This window comes from Myripristis murdjan, chromosome 21 (genome assembly GCF_902150065.1).
Source record: "Myripristis murdjan chromosome 21, fMyrMur1.1, whole genome shotgun sequence".
NCBI classification, from domain to species: Eukaryota; Metazoa; Chordata; class Actinopteri; order Holocentriformes; family Holocentridae; genus Myripristis; species Myripristis murdjan.
This window is the reverse complement of record NC_044000.1, coordinates 16330883-16348008: the sequence shown is the minus strand read 5'-3', so window position 1 is coordinate 16348008 and position 17126 is coordinate 16330883. Positions and strand designations below refer to the sequence as shown.

Sequence of the window (17126 nt, the reverse complement as noted above, 5' to 3'; positions counted from 1 at the left end):
AAGTAAAATTGAACTTAATTAAGACATGTCTGTTAATGTGTAAAGAAAACAAATGTCAGAAAGTCACTGGGTTGCCTTTGAGCTTCAGACTAAGGCTAAAAGAAAAGAATTTCCCCAAATGTGCTTTAATTTTTTGTAGGCAATTTTATTTCCTCCAACATCTCAAACACGAAATAATCATTTTGAATCATAATTTTCAAGTCAGCCATACGTTTCAGTTGCTTTTCTCTATCTTCCCTTTGGATTTATTAAGTAGAAAGACAAACACAAGTCATTCTTACTTCAGTAACTACACACAGTGGATGCTACCTGAATGCCATAATGGGATGAAGAGGTGAAGAATGTATCCTTTTTTCCATGCGGAGTAAGAGTTAGACCACATGTTTGTTTCCAGTTACATACAGAAGGTCAGGTCCCATCTACGTTTCATTATTGTGAAGTAATTATGTACCAAAGCATCATCCAACAAACAAGTGAAATAGCCTGACTTTTGTTTCCTTTGAGGTTTTTGTTTCGGTACTCCCAAACAAAAATATGTAAAGGTTAACATCAAACACCAACATCAAAAAATAGATTGCTTTACATTCATATTACAGGCTGCTGAACAGACTATCTTAGTCAATACAAATATCAGCAAGGAGTTTGGTGGACCTTCTTTGCATAGACTTGTGGAAGAAACTGAATGCTGTGCCATGCAACTATTTAAATAATTTGTACACCATTTTGTCACGTGTAAGGAGAGAGTCTGAGGCTCTTACAACCTGTAGCTACTTCTTATTAAGGACCATGCAACTCCTGAAAGACAGTAGTAAACTTTGCCCGTTATTGTTCCAGTCAAAAGCAGCCTTAAGACAGAAAAAAACTCTTTGGCTAAATGAAATCGGTTTTAACAAAAAATAAATATACAGTGTGCTTCCGTATTTAAATATATACAAAAGTTACAACATTTTGTCTCTATACATTGCCAAATTCAAAGACATAATTTTGATCAGACTAATTCAAAGTAAGCACAGTGATTATCTACAAAAAAACAACAAAAAAAAAAATACTGAGCATCATGTTCACTAAATGAACATTAAAAAAAAATCAGTGGATTTGCAACTTGGCAACATTTACAGTGATCCCTGTCTACAAATCATTTCAGCAGTGAAATGTTTCACGAGTAGCTCTCATTCTCACTCCAAGTTGTGATCCATTGCTTTTTTTCAAAAGGGTCGAGCTTGACTTTTCCATCTTTGTGCTGTGGAGTTTCCTTTCTTATCTGTACGGCGTGGTAGCGAGGAACACACTCATCACGCTTGGAGCGCCTGAAGAATCCACACTGGGATGGGAGACATCAAACCGGGCGTTACTAACATGGCTGAACAAATGCAGTATTCACATGCACTGTATACAATCAGTAGCACAGGTGTTAAAAGGCATGCTTTGCAGGAGAGAAGAGGTACATAAGGTGCTTAATTTGCCATTTTGAAACAGCCAAGCAGGATGAGTGAAGTCAGCCAAAAGCACCTGCAGAGCACAGACGATAACCAGCTGGTTGAACAAAGATGCAAATATCTAGCCTGCTGATTTGGAGAAATAACTGATTCCTTGACAAAATTCAGAGACACATACTGTACAAACACCAGAAACTACAATATTCTTATATTCAATAATATCTGATGTTCAATATTATATGGCAGAAAATATGTACTCCCACATCGATCCAGTGATCATTTTCACTTGCGTGCTTAAACGTTTGTTTAATGTAAATCTTAACTGTTCTATTCACTTAGTACAATATGTGTCGAGTTGAATTTTGTACATTAGGTCTGCTGATTCTGCAGTTAGGCATTTCCTTCAGAGAGGAGTGAGTCCATTAGTCTCTGTCGCTCCATGCTGACAGCTTTTTTTATTTTATATTTTTTTTACCCTGGGTCTGAGAGCACAATTCAAGCATTACGCCTCAGCAGAGAGTTTCTCTTTGTCAGAGGGCTGAACATGGATTTCTGCCTTGTGATATGCAGCATCATATTGGTCTTTTGGAGCTCTCTTGAAGAAGCCACACTGAGGGGGAGGAAGAGTCGTGAATCATTACGGATGACAAACTGAATCAATACAGAATGTGCAGTCAATATGACATCCTCCCACAAACACCAGAGAAATGTATTTTTATGTTACCATCATGTTAAATTCATCAATATCTATCATACTGAAATTGTTTTCAGCCAGTAGTAACTCTCTATTAATATTATGAAGGCAACCTCTTATAAGACACTTGCATATTTTTATATTTGTATAGCATGTAAAGTGACACACAAACTGTATTTTGATGGTGTCTTTCTTTCCAATAAGGTGCATTTCTGCCTGAGCAGGACAGGACACAACATGCGGAGGGCAGTTCAAAAGTTCAAATCTTGATCCATCACAAATTCCGGACAAATGAAAAAATTCCAGTCACTGGAGCACAACCGTGGTGTCTTACAAAACAAAGCGATGTTTTGTGGGATGAGCTGCCAAAAACGCACCATGCTATCACTCATGTCAGACTGAAGTTTTAAGATAAGTGAAACTGGGATTTCACTGTAAAAAGAGACAATAAAACATTTGCGCGAATAATTAAATGGGGATATGTTACAATACGGATAATTAACAAACAAGGTGAAAGAGATCGTTTTATATTAAACTGTGACTTTAATACCTTTCCCACATCATTTAGTGTCTTTTATTCTTTGTTTACTAACCAAAACCTCTATTTTTTGCTGCTGCAATGATGCAATTTCCCCTTAGGGATCAACAAAGTTCATCTTATATGATCTTATGTAATGTGACCAGGCATGGACAGGGTTAACATGCAGATGCCTTCGCTGTGAACTCACCTTCCAGAGCAGAAACACCAGCAGGGCCAACATCAAGATGCCAGCAAGAACAGCAACCAGTATGATCCACCAGGGAACGCCGCCGTACTGCGCGACGGTCTTCTCCGGGAACACCGTCACTCTCACCTGAAGTGAGCGTGGAAAACGGGAGGAAACGGTGATCAGGTGATTGAGTTTCACCAAAACAGCTGGACTGCTGCACCTGTGGAGCCACTTACCTGAGTCTCAGCGTTTTTCAGAATCATATTTTTAGCAGGAGTGTCAAGCCTGAGCGATGCCTTCACAATTATATCAAGGTAGTTGTAAGAAGCATAATTCTGTTAAAAACAAACAAAACAAAAAAGGTGGTCAGTTAAGATAATCACAAACAGGTCATGAGGTTTAATTCCAGGATACGACCAAACAGCGGTGCAAAACGAGGACATGTGCCTGGAAATTTACCTCAAGGAAGGTTGAGTTCCACAGACGGGATCTGAGAGCAATCACTGCTGTACTGTCTAAATCCTGTAGGGGGCACTTGATCACCACACATCTGGCATCATACCCGTTCCCGCACATCTAGGAAGGAGGAAAAAGAAGTCTGTCAGAGACACTGGCTGCTATTATGGCATTTAACTCTCTCTCTCTGGTGAGGTTCACAACAAAACTCACCAAAACTTTACGTTTTCTTTGCTCTAGTAGTGAAGAAATCCTGGTACCAGATGTTTTCCTCTCTCCGGTTTCTCGTTTTGTCCTGATCACAGAGGACTCCTGAAAGCCCAGACATAATCATTACTTCAAATTGGAACTGAGAAGGACAAGGTTTCTACAAGTACATGAACATAAACACTACCTGAATGTGTTTGAGAGAGTTGATCTCAGTTTCAGGGGAGCAGGGGACGTCCTCCAGGCCCGTGGTGGTGATCTTCACCAGGTACAGGAGCCACTTCCCGTCCACATTCTCTTTGGGCCACTGAATGTTCAGTGAGGCTGTGCCAAAGGACTTCAACGGCTTCCCCAAGTTGTTTATCTGGGGTGGGACGTGTGAGTCTGGTTATTTCATACACTCAACACTCTCACCTTGCTGTATACACCAGTAATGATACAATAATTATATGTAAAAGTAGGTCCGATGCTTGAACCTACCCTGAATTCATAATTAATCAAACTGCCAATCTCATCCTCTGTCTTTATGGCGCTCTCTCCTTTCACAGTGCCTCCAAAATAAACCTGCGAAGGTCTTGCTACCCTGAAAAAAAACAATAAATAAACATAATTTTGCATTCTTATGTCATATTAATAAGCTATCAAAAAATAACTGCTTACTCTTGGGTACTTACCCTGTGACTGACAGAGACAGTTCAATGACCACTTTAGCCTTTGCTTTCACAGTGGCAATCTGCTCTTGGACACTGGTCCTAAAAGAGAAAAGACAATGTATTGAATTATATCCATAGCCTCGTACCTGTAAAAAAACATATATACAAAACAATTTGTTGTTGAGCATGATGACACGCCGCATTGCCATTCCCGTTCACTTGCAGAGCACACGCCTGGCCTGAACACGAGGCTGAAGCAGCGGCACTTACGTTTGCAGCTGAAGGTCAATGTCGATCTCTGTGGTGTCGAGGGGTATGCCCACCGTGCTCAAGATGATGTAGAATGTAGCCTTGTGAAAGACAAATAAACATCTATCACCTTTAAAAGATCACATAAAGCACAACGAGCACAGTGAGGGCTGATGCTGAAGGCAAGTCCGTACCTCTGAGTCCCTCTTGAACGGATTCCCCAGCTCACAGTCTGCTTGAGAGCCGTTCTGATTGGCAATGCAGATGATTCGTTTTTCCTTCTGCAGAAGACCACATTATAATATTACAGTGCCTGGATGTTGTCTAAGTTGTGAGTCTGACTGTCAGAAGCACCATCTGTGCCTCTGCATCACTGAAACGGTTTCACTTATGTATTTATTTTTACCGTTGTTTTATGTGAGCGGAATCCAGAATAGGAGAGAGTGTCTGGAAACGTCCCCACTAGTTTGGCCTCATGGGCGTCGTCTCCGTTCTTGTTCTTCACCGTCACCTGCAGAGCCAGGTCCTTCTTCTGGTCATTCAAAGAAAACACAGGCACGCCGTTCTCACTGCAGACAGAGCAAATATGAACCAGCGTTACACGGTCAGGTTTAGGATGGTGGGGAAAAAAAGTAACTTATCATCTACACAGACAAGGTGAAGAAAAACATCCCTCCTTTTCTATTTCCCACCTAAGAAATAGAAAGATAGTTGTTTAAATGGACACCCCCGTCCCAGTCATGAGGGGACCAATAACCACCCAGCACATCATTCTCCTCCATATGAACTTGAAACTATGAAAACTGAAAATCTTACCCAAGCAACATTTTGCTTCCACAATTTGTCCTACGTGAACAAAACTGTATCTGAACTCATGTGGCTTGTACAATTTCAAATGTGTGTAGTGTACTCACATGGGTAGTGGGGGGAAGACATCTTGGTTGTTTTCTTTGTAGCACAATTTGTACTGCAACTGCAGGTTACTCTGGCATATATTGTCACTTCCACATCCCTCTTTTAAGAAGTTGACCTGCATTAATTACAAATAACAACAAAGTGTCATACGTAATTTGGAGGGCTATAAACAATACTTTATCAGTATGATTAAATGAGATCCTGTGTTTCATAATAACTGCTGTAGCCTGAGTCTTTACCTCAGTGACAACTTTACTGGCTTGCGAGGAGTCCAATATGGGCACAAGCTGAGGAAGAGCATTCTGTCTCTTCTGGCGTTTGGTACCCACAATTCCCACGGACACCTCGATGGGAATGCTGCGCAGTTTGTCCTTAATGTTGTCCTGAGTGAAGCAGAAGCAGAGCATAATGACTCCTTTTAAAGGTGCCCTGCGATAGGAATTCAAATTTTCCACCATTTAAATACATGTGTGGTCACAGTGCTTAAGAAACACATTCCTAAAGTTTAACTTATCGAGTGTTTATTCCTATCCTCAACTATAATGTATTACTGATGAATGAATAAAATCACAAAAGTTGAGTAATATGGGACATTTAAAGCTGCATTCACTGAGACTGCAATGCGAATCATGTAAAATCAACCACAATACAATTACAGTACATTGAATATGGACATACAGGGGATACAATAGGATGTAGGTGTAGTTAACCACACCTCAGGCCCAAATCCCTAACCCTAAGCAGAGTAAACCCATGCCTAACCAAACCATCTCTGCCGGGTTTAAAAGCTTTGGTCTAAAACTATGGTTGGTTAGAAACCATCTCTGTGCCCGCAGCTTGGTGACATTGTTATTCAGAGGTGAGTCTGTTCTCCTATCACAAGTGTTGGACAGGCACATCATGTCCAAATTCAGTGCAACTGTATCATGGTTGATTTTACACGGTCTGCAGCCAGAGTTTAGTGAGTGTAGCTTTTAGGTAAATGACAAAGATTTAATCTGTGGGGAAACCTCCTGTGGCAGACTGTCAAAATGTTCCTGCCTTGTGAACATCTCCAATGATCGGCTATTGATGCATCTGACTGACTATTGTGGCAATCTGAACAACGTCTTTTGAGGCATGTCAATCACAGTTTTCTATCACACAAAGCGTTTGTTTTTTTGTTGGCAGCTTTCAGGACAGTAAAGCATGACTGGGGATTGGATTGGAGTTGAAGTTGTCCCACCGGTGTGTTTTAGCTTCATGACCAGTTACCTTCAGCTTCACTTTGGTCTTGATGCATGCTTTCTTGTTCTGGCCACGGAGGTCCAGCGTGCCAGAAAACTCATAGTCTTTGTCACTGCGGGACTTGTTCAGGAACATCACTCTGGACAGCAGCCCTTGTTTCCTTCGCTCCTTCTCTGCCTCAAGAGAAAAGCTGATAGCTGTGGGGAAAAGGCATGTTAGAGAAGAAAACTGTACAGTCTTCAATGTGGGCAAAAAGAAATGGTGTTCACTTACTTAATTTTGGACTGTAAGACGCAGGGTTTGCTTTGTAGGTGAAGCATGCCTCCACAGTGAAACTATGGATAAGAAAATGGATTATTATTCAATTATAACACAGGGAGTTTCAATTACGAGAGCCCATGAAATATTACAATACCTACCAAATGCTGTTTCCACAGGTTTTCTTTGTAAGGTCAATTTCCCTCGGAGTTATTTTGACATCTTTTTTGATGCTAATGACTGGCCGTGCTCTGAAAGAAAGGTTGTTAAATAAAGTCGTCATTGAAGTCAGTGGGGTTGGAATTAAACTATAATAAGTGATGAGATAATTACCTGTAAATGAAAGCTGTGTCTGAGAGAGAGCCTATAGCCAGATCTGGGTAAGAGTTACTATCCAAGTCCATGTTTCCTGCCAGAGAGTATCCAAATAATCTTATGTTGTTTTGTCTTCCTGAAAGGATCTACAGCAGAGGAAAAAGACAATTATGTTTTTTGTGCACAATTTCAAACACTTGGATATCTCTAGGGGCTGGTTCTGGGTGGTCCAGGTTCAATGGCTGGGGCAGTATTTCTTGAGTTATAGGTCGGAACCCAAAATGGGTCTCCACACAACAACTTCTATGGTTTAATGAGCCCAGGTTCTAGGGCAAAACTAATTTAATTATACCAATAATGTGATAGTTTACTAATCTCCAGGAAAATGATTTTTTGCTTGCCCCCCTCTACAGAGAAGGTAAGGTGCAAGGTCATTACTCATGGAGCTGGTCTAATAATAAGAATAAGAATAACTTTGTAGCTATCATGCTTCATGACTTAAAGAGAAGAAACCAATAAATACACAAATAGAACATACACAGACATGCATAAGGAAAGCTACAAGAGCTATTTGAAAGAAAAACAGAAGGTTTTCCACAAAGTTTGGCAAAAGGCACCAAAAAAATCCCACCTGTGCAGGCTTGGTGTTGATCCCTTGCGCCGAGCCATGATAAATGTAGACTTTTCCCGCCCCGCCGTCATCATAGGGAGCTCCCACGGCAATATCTGTAAGAGAGACCAGCTGGAGAAAATGGAAACTAACAGAGAAACTGTCCAGCGAGCAAATTAATCCAGAACACCTAAATTACCTTCGTAAGAGTCCCGATTTGTGTCTCCGATGTTCTCCACCGCCAGTCCGAACATCGAGTCTTTGGTTCCGTTCAGACGGACAGGAGTGACCTTGTCCCACCTGCCCGCCTGGTTGATATAGACATAAACAGCCCCTCCGACGTCCCCGTCCTTCATGAAGAACTGAGGAGCTCCAACAACGATGTCTTGCCATCTAGATCACAGAAGGAAAGGGAATCATTTAATATCAGAACCACACAAAAATGACATTATGACAAAATGATATCAGCAGAAAGGAGCTGTTTTGTGAGTCCTTTGAAAAATCTTAAAAGTTATCCATAAGAGATGTTGCCTACCCATCACCATTCAGGTCAACTACAGCCACATCATATCCGAAGGAAGAGGCGAGTCCCGGCCCCTGCAGAACGTACTCAGGGGAGAGTCGAGTGGAGGTTTCGCTTTCCTTCTTCAACAGCACCACGGCTCCACTGTGATTGGATCTGGGCGCTCCAGCCACAATTGTTAAGCCACGGCTCTTGGTGATGCTGTGTCCCGAATCGAGGGAAAATCCTAAAGTGTGTGTGAGAAATATTTTAGAACAAACCTTCCTTCGACTGAGAATGCAGACCAGACATCTTTTTTAAACCAAAAATGATGAACAAAAAGAAAAAAAAGTGATGTGAAACTGTGATGAAATGTCATGTTCAGTGAGCATTTCAACACAAAACCTATGAAAAACAAAATAAAATTTAAAAAAAAAAAAAAAAAACTCCACCTCTGTGCAGTGAAAATCAACTCATGACAGTTCTTTGTAATTAATGCTGCCTTTTATGAATTTAAATAGTGATGAAGTCCAAGGGTCACAAACCTACATAACTATTTGGTGAGACATGTAGAGTTTCCTATGTGTTGACCTGCAATGAAAGTGGCCACAAAAAGTTGACAACCTGATCAAAAACAGGATACAGGGACACACAGCACAGCTTACACAGTGTGCCTGCCCCATTTACTTACATTTATTATACAGGAAAAAGATAAAAGCATTACATCACAATACAAAATCCATGACCGGACACCTACCCAGGTAGCTGTTGGCAGGCACAGGCACGAGGTCGGGGTCCAGCAGGTTCTCATCTCCAACTTCATAAGGCCCGTCATCATAAAATCCCATTTCCAGCAAAGTGTTGTTCTTCTGCTCTGCACGTACAACGCCTGGAGAGGTAGTGAGTGAAGGGAGGAGACAGGAAATGTTCATTAAGGGGGAAAATATCTGACACAGACAAAACAAAAAGAAAAAAAAAAACAGATTTGAAACAATGACAAAGAACAAATGGGTAACACATCAGGCTGGGCGATGTGGTCGAAATTGAAATCAACATCACAACACTCATAAGGATTTTCATCAATATCAGGTTATGTAACTACACGAGTCCTGAATGCCAAATCACAAATAATGATCAAATTAATGTTCAGCATGTTGAACTGGATTGAGATGTTGGATGTGAGGGTTAGGGTTAGCTTTTCAGTAAAAAAATTGTGCAATATATCATAATCAAAATATTATCACACAATACAACTAGACTGAAAGACAAATTTACGATACTACTGAATTATCGCGATGCCCTAAAAAACCCTATAAAATATAATAATAATAATTTGGCTTAGTGACACAGTGAGAAGCTTAAAGTAAAATGATCAGAATATAAAATGCTGACTGTGACTGATGAAATATCCCAGGCAAATGCTTCCTTGGCCTCTAGATGATGCTTAAATTAAAAAATAAAGTGCCGAGGCTTGCAGGACACCTTGGCAGCAACAACAGTGCATGACACATTCACTTTAGTGTTAACTGGGCTTCTGGTTAGCCAGGGTCACTCAGGTCTGACCTCTCCAGTTGTACGCTCCTGGTGCTCCAAACACCACGTAATGGTAGTCCTTGGTAAAGGTGGCAGCCAGACCCTGCTGGCAGGATCCGAACCTCTCGTGGCCCCTGGCTCTGCCCTCACAGAACTTCCAGTTGCCCCCGTCTTCATCGGAGGAGGTGTCGATGGTCAGGTCCTGACTCAGAACGTAGCATCGCCCCGTAATGTCACGGGACTCCTGGGCCGTGTTCACAAACAAGCGCCTCTGGTAGCGATGAGCACAGGTCTGAAAATAAAAAAACACCAGTGGGTTAAACCTCAATGAGAACAGGACAAGGACACAAAGCTGCCGGTGATGACGTTTCAAAGCATGAGCTGACATCATGACTTACCACGATCTTCCCTCCAGGTCCCTGGCTCTGGACCGTCACCCCCATCCACTGGTTTTCCTTGTTCTCGATACGAATGTCCTCTTTGGAAATTTACCGAAGAAGACAAGAATTTTACAGCACGCTAACATGAAATCAATTTCAAACTGATAACCTGATAAAGAACATGAAGAATGGCCCAGTTTACAATGAAGAAGGATGTTTTGAAGGATGTCGATAGGGTAAAAATCAATTTCCTCACCTTCATTATCAAATTCAATGCGCTCACAGTTATTGGATTGAGTGATTTCACATTTATAAAGGCCTCCTGTGATGTTGGCTCTCTGGTTGTGTAAAGCTCTGGCTCTGGGGGCACCAATCAACAGCCTGAACGAAAACAATACAGTCGTGGTGTTATGTAGATAAAAACAGTAATACAGCAATAATCCACCCTGAGTTATTCTGACAATTATGTTATTAATATGTGAAGTTCAGCGCACTCCAGGAGTTATTTTGGATTTCTGTTCAAAATGCTAAGTCTAGAAAGAAGCTTTTGCTCTTTGACACCAAAAACTGACATTGATGTTTTTCATAGCTGAAAAATATGAAACTCCACTGTTTGGTGTGCTGTTGATATTGTGACGTCTCATCCTGTGAGTTGCCTATTATTATTACAAAACTACACCACCAAACAAGACATGGACCCAAAAATGGAAAGTGCATCTCCAGTAGCAGTTTTTTTTTTTTTAACTGTTTATGAGGATTTTCCTTTGATACTTATGTGCTTGCAACTGTCTTTTCACATATACTGTCACACAAGCTTATTTATTAATGCAATAGTGTGTTTGATGTAATCAGTAGTACAATTGTTACATTTGAAGCAATTAAAAATGACAGCTGCATTTATAGGTTGTTATCAAAATGTAGTAAACCTTCTGCTCCAAGCACCACACATACATACTATGGATTATATATTATGCCAAAACAGAAGACATAAGGCTCATTCTCTTCATGCAAGAGCCAGTGAACATGCCTTTGACTGTCATAAGCCCCTCAGAGCCAGGCAGCCGTCTGTTCGCCAGCCTGTGGAGTTTTATTGTGCTTTTAGTGGCGCTCAACAAGGCACTCAAAGGGCTATTTTGTGATAAGAAACAAAATACAAAACCCCACAGCAGGACAGTAGAGCACTGTCCTAACATTCTGCACGGGGCAAGGGAGCAGTGGAGCAGACACACTAATTTGGAGCTCGTTCAATAATGTAATTGTTCTGTACAACATTAGCTCACTAACCACAGCTTCTCCAAAACACCCAGTTTCTCACAGAAGGCTTGAGGGGGGAGATGTGTCTCTGGGCTGATTAATGTCAGCGGCCACCGGGATTAAACAGTCAACAACACTTCACTGAAGCTGCGGCTGTGGTGAAGCGCACTTGTGAAGTATTTTTCTTCATCAGGATTTCAGGACTGGGCTGCACTTGGCAGTTGAGAAAATGAGGATGAATTTCAGTTGGGACAGCAGTGTGAAAGAAAGGTGAGAGAGGGGGGGAGCACAAAAACTTGTCTGGGTCACATTTTCCAGTCTGAACAGTTACAGCCACTAGTCACAGAGAGAATTTCCTTCAACAATCCCTGTCCTTGGTGACAATTTGTCAGTGTTTGAAGTGTGAAAAGAGGAAGGACTTCTGACAAAGGATTAAGGCCGTTTTTCTTTAAATATATAAAGAAGTGTGAGAAATGACCTGCCTAACACATTTGCCTGTAGGAATTTTCCCATAGGGCCGGAAGGAAATCCTTCCCGACCGATTCCTCTGCCCTACGTGCTTCTTCCGTCCCTTCTGTTAGTCAGTCATCTATTGATCTTGGGGACAGCGCTGTCGCTCTTCATTTGCTGAAGAAGGCCTCTCCTGAGGAGGTCTGCTGTAAGACTGAAGCCCAGAAGCTCAAACTCCTCCCTTCAATCAACAGCCAGTGAAATGCAAATAAATACAAACAGAAGTCAATGCAAAATTCACTTTGATTTCACACTTCAGATGCCGAGCTGATTCAGCCTAACATGCTTTATAAGGTGACAACAGCAACTGAAGATGTACTGCAAAATTATAATCACTGAGACATGATAGGGGCTGAGAGGACAGGAGACATAAGACAGAATATTTTGGGAGGATTGGATCCTTGTCCAGGCTTCTATTTCTGGGCTACATTTTGTCTCTTTTGCATCTCAATCACAAAATTCACAGGGCCACGTACAGGAAAACAACATGTACATGCAGAGCTTGTAACATATGTAAAGAGAAGGAAAACAGCCGCCAAGTTAACAGCAGGGCTACTCAGTACAGTGACAGTTGTAGAATTTAGCAAGTAGCCGAAATGTAACACTGACATTTACACGCAACACTCCAGCCTTTTGGATCCTCACTCTAGCAGACATATGAACAGGCTTTTCAATTTGCAGAAAGATGAATTGCTCATGGATATTTTTTTTTTCACTGAAATTATTAAAACCTTAAGACTGAAAGGTTAATCTGTGTGAAACTGACTAAAGAGAGGCCGGAATATGTTCCCCCAGCATGTAAATTTTACAGCACAGCCGGAAATATAATACTCAAAGCAACACCCAACCCTTTTGACAAGAGCGTAATTACATATGTGACAGTAAAGAAGTGAAAGAAGCTGCAGGTGATTCTCTTTGCCAGGACAGTCACCTGCGAACAGCGAGCACAGAGGAAGACAACTGGCGCTCCAGAGCCAGTGTGAAGCCACGGCACATCACGCAACACGTCTTTCATTGCAGCGTAAACGGGGATGGACAGTGACCGGTGTGGGTGCACACAGTGACCTCACTGCTCTTTGTTCACAGATGTGCTCCAGCGCTCCCACAGCTGTGCACTCAAAGCCACCGGAGCCACTGCAGCTGTTCTAACTGTTTCAGTTTACACACACACTTTGTTTGCCGCTGACCTTTGATTGGCTGGTTACACGTCACTGAAAGAATTAGGCATGAACTTTCAAAGCTCAACGTCACCTGAAAGATCAAGTGAAAAAGACTTAAAGCCACCACATGCAGCTTGTCAATCCACTTGATTGATGTATTTGTATGTGTTAAACAACCTATTCCTGTGTCAAACTCGCACAGTGATGATGCTTAGTGTGCCTGGAATGTCTCCAGTGATGAAAAAAAAAAAAAAACTGCTGCATTGAATCTATCAGGTTACAAATGCACAGATGGCCTGGCATGTCCATTCAAATGGCCTTTTCTCTGGTTTCATCGGGAGTATGTTATAACCACATCATTAACTCAACAGATTTCTCATGGAAGAGGTATCCAGTTCACTGGTGCTAAGAGCGCACAATATGTTCACTCATATGGCCAAACCTATATGTTGACAAGGAAGGCACCACAAATAACCCCACAAACAACAGCATCACGTTTAATCGGAGCTGTGTTTTCCATGAAGCCATTAAAGAAAAAGAGGTACAGTTACATCATGGGCTTGAGCGTCACAACAACAGAACACTTTCATCATCGCAGATTTCCTTTTCAAGTGCACAAAGACAGGAGCGGTGAAGCCTGGAAGACTTGGAGACATCACAGGCACTGGTTTACCCAATCAGCAGGTTGTTTAACTAGAAAGGAGGGATGGGATTTGACTGTTAACAATTGCAGTGTAAAATCACATTGCAATTGTTTGGACAGAAATTGTGACCACGATACGATTCATGATTTTAGTGGGAATTGTACTTGTTGTGATTTTCATTTTCACTGAAAAAAAGTAAAATGATGATGGGATTTTTCTTCTGGAGTCGGTACCAAATATGTTTTGCAGGCCAGCACCACAGTACTTGATAATGGTAGTGTGTCAAATTGAACCTTTATCAAAAATTGCAGCGTGCGGGATTTGGATATTGCCATTATGCCATTTCAGTAAGATTTCAAATCATTTTTCAGTCCTATTTGACTGGAGAGGGAAAGAGCCTATTTGGTCACACATTTTTCACCGAGCAAGTGGACCGATTGTAAGTTGCATCACTCAGAAAAAATGCGTAGAACTGTCTACCACTCAGTAAAACTAATCCTTCATCTACTATCTTAATATTTGATTTTAATGCATTACAATTAGGTTTATGACTGAATTTGCATGTAGTATTTTAAATTATGCTAATATTCAAAAACATTTCTCCACACAAAGGAGCAAAAGAGAATGACTGACTGTGTTGTGCTGTTTGTTTTGCTGACTTGTGGTTTCCTGAGCTCTGTAATTAGATACCTGGTTAATGTGGCTTGTAGCTCCACGTTAGCCAGGGCTGTTCATTACCTACTTGTTCGCTCAACTGAGCTTTCACTTGGTCGGCTGATTATCTCAGGGTCACATGAGGATTTAGAACTGAGATCATGGCCGAGCAGGGGGGAGTTGCTGTTGTTTCCATACTTTCCCGAATCACAACAATGTGCAGTCTAGACAGTGCAGAGCATTTCAGATAATTATAACCTTATTGGGACAGATGCACAGTAAATTTCTCTTGATAAAGGATACTTTCACTCAGTGTTTATTGGTCATCTTTAACACCTCGGACTAAAAATAACATATATGATGAAAAAAATATGTTGTTTTTTTCTATTCTGTCCACATCCTGGAAGAAGCCAACTTTGTCCTAAACTTGTATATGTGAGGCCCATGTGTGCAGAATCTGTGCCAGAATTAGGGCAGCTTTCTCATACATCAGCTTGTCTGTCAAGCTTGGCGAATCTTTGCTCTCCTCGGATTTTACTGGCTGAGCTCCAGCTATCAGACCATTGTCAAATTCCAAGCCTCTGTTTGCCCCACAAATATTGCTCAGTTTCACTACCTTTTCTCGTTTAAAAGACCTGTCACCTGTTACTGCTTCTGTTTAGCATGAAACGTCAGCAAATAATGATGTGCACAAGAGGGCCTTTGTTGAAACTATACTTCAAAGACTGCTTCCAACTTTTCAGGACTTATTTCACAGTGCATTCAGCACAACAGGAGCTACCTTTTCACGGGGGTCTAACAGTAGACAAAACACCGTCCAGATTAAATTCCATCCATATCTCTGCTTCTCAACATGCTGCTGCAGTGTCCCGTGGCTGCCAACCAGTGTGTGGCAGCTTGTTGAGCCTCTGCCTGGTCACAGGCTTTGACATGCAGCTTCCACCCCCCACTGTAAGCAACAGAAACCCCCGCCTCACTCACAGGGATGGATGGCCACAGACTGGCTCATTGCACTGACAACAACTTTTGTGCCCCCTCAGGGCCGGCCAGAGGAAATGATTCAGTTTGTGCATGGATAACCCCCTATCCTATTCATCATCAGGCATTCCTCAGATGCCATGTTGGAGAAAAATGTTTTAAAAATTTCACTGTGAAAGCCTCCCCGCTTTTACCGTGGCACAAGCTGGAAAACACTCGGGCCTGGCTGGCTTGTGTAGGTTACATGTGAATGTTTGCCTTAAACGTGTGCCAGCTGAGTGGCAGGAAGACATCAGAAAACTCGCCTTTGATACTCAGTTAAGTCACATTTGCAGAGTGAAAACTTATCCCTGTTAAAATGCTGTTAAAAATCAAACTCCACTACATGCAGTTTTGTACTGTAGGAACACTCCCACTAAGTAATTTGTTAGAGGAGCTTTAGAGCTCCAGATTAAACATTAACACATCATGCTACAAGATATTAAAAGAGGGGAAAAGGAATAAAATGCAGAAAATGAAAGGGTAGTAAAGTAAGATTTAGCAAAGAGTAAAGGAAAAGTTCAGATACTGCCTAGCTATCCTCTGAGTTGTCCCTTACTTTGCCAAAGCGGCTGACCTTATACATTTACATGACAATTAAAACAATTGTTGATTCACTTGTCCTTTGACTGCCTCCCGTTTCATATTCAAGGGGTCCTCCGGCCTGTGTGATGCGCTCGCAGGGACGCAGAGAAATAAAACAATAACATGCATCTTTTGTAAAGTGGCACAGCTCTTTAGTTGCTGCCACACAGTGAATCTCATAGATGGCAACAACGCCTGGCATCAGGGCCAGTTGGTGAAAACAATTCATAGCTGTTGCCAAGGAAGAGGGTGAAAACGAGCTGCTGTCCTATCGAAACAGGCTCTGCCCTCTGCAGCACAGTCTCATGTAAAGTATATGTGTATACAAATTTTAACAGAATAAGTTCTCTTAGGGTTATATCACAGACTAGGAGTTCTAGTAATTATTATGGCTATGAAGCAACAAGTTTTGTAGCTAATATGAGAGGTGAAGCGGCTCAACCTCAGCCCCGGACAGCAGGCAGGCTGTAAAAAGTGAACCTGCCCCGTCAGGTGCTTTCATGTAACGGAGACTCACAGTCACACACACACATACACACACACACATACACACCTTAAGACTGAGCTGCAGTTACAAGGGAAGCGAAACAAAGAGGGAGCAATAAAATAGGGCAACTAAAAGTATCACTCACATTCTTTTATCTGGTTTTAGCTGCCGATGCATGGCGAGGGAGAAGCCGAACAGACTCCCCGGCTCTCCCTCTTTCCTGATAACATGACTGGTGTCAAGGTTGAAGGCAGATGTGAAGGTTGAGTCCAGCAAAAATAAAAGTGCTACATAAACAGCCGAGTGTCTTCTTAGCAGCAGCATCGCCGTGCGGCCCAAAACTAGTCCCTGTAGTCCCAAGTTGTGCCACAGTGACCCCGCTGCTCCTCTCTGCTCGGTGCTGCTGGTCACTACTGAACACTGCCCTGTTTCCCGGGCGGACTCCGCTCCCGCTGCACAGCGCCCCCTGCGGCGTCCCCGGGCGCTGCACCACCAGCCTTTATGGGCTTCAGTGCGCACAGGTGCCACTACAGTTAAAACACACCCAGAAAAAAAGTTAAGGCTGTTATAGATACACTATGATGTGCTCCCCCCCACACACAAAAAAGAGAAGATACTACGAGAACGTCAGAGCAAAATCATAAACCCATACTGAAATTTAAAACTAAAA

At 41.9% G+C, this 17126-nt stretch overlaps 1 protein-coding gene across 2 annotated transcripts; it reads right to left on the bottom strand.

The window, feature by feature from the left end:
• Nucleotides 1–104: 104 nt before the first annotated feature.
• Nucleotides 105–16851, bottom strand: itga6a (integrin, alpha 6a). 2 transcript variants are annotated; one of them, XM_030080834.1, is made up of 26 exons: nt 16602–16851; nt 10402–10526; nt 10164–10243; nt 9796–10057; nt 8990–9121; nt 8266–8479; nt 7930–8123; nt 7752–7846; nt 7139–7266; nt 6967–7056; nt 6821–6882; nt 6575–6744; nt 5560–5703; nt 5320–5435; nt 4812–4974; nt 4600–4686; nt 4427–4506; nt 4178–4255; nt 3984–4086; nt 3691–3867; nt 3510–3608; nt 3300–3416; nt 3077–3175; nt 2859–2984; nt 1912–2046; nt 1190–1321 (listed from the first exon to the last, which is right to left on the bottom strand). In XM_030080834.1, the coding sequence occupies exons 1-25, from the start codon at nt 16778–16780 to the stop codon at nt 1939–1941; spliced, it is 3228 nt and encodes a 1075-aa protein (XP_029936694.1). In that variant the 5' UTR covers nt 16781–16851; the 3' UTR covers nt 1190–1321; nt 1912–1938. The 2 variants fall into 2 exon arrangements, with proteins under 2 accessions (XP_029936693.1, XP_029936694.1); XM_030080833.1 differs by lacking the exon at nt 1912–2046 and having other exon boundaries at nt 105–1321.
• Nucleotides 16852–17126: the final 275 nt, after the last annotated feature.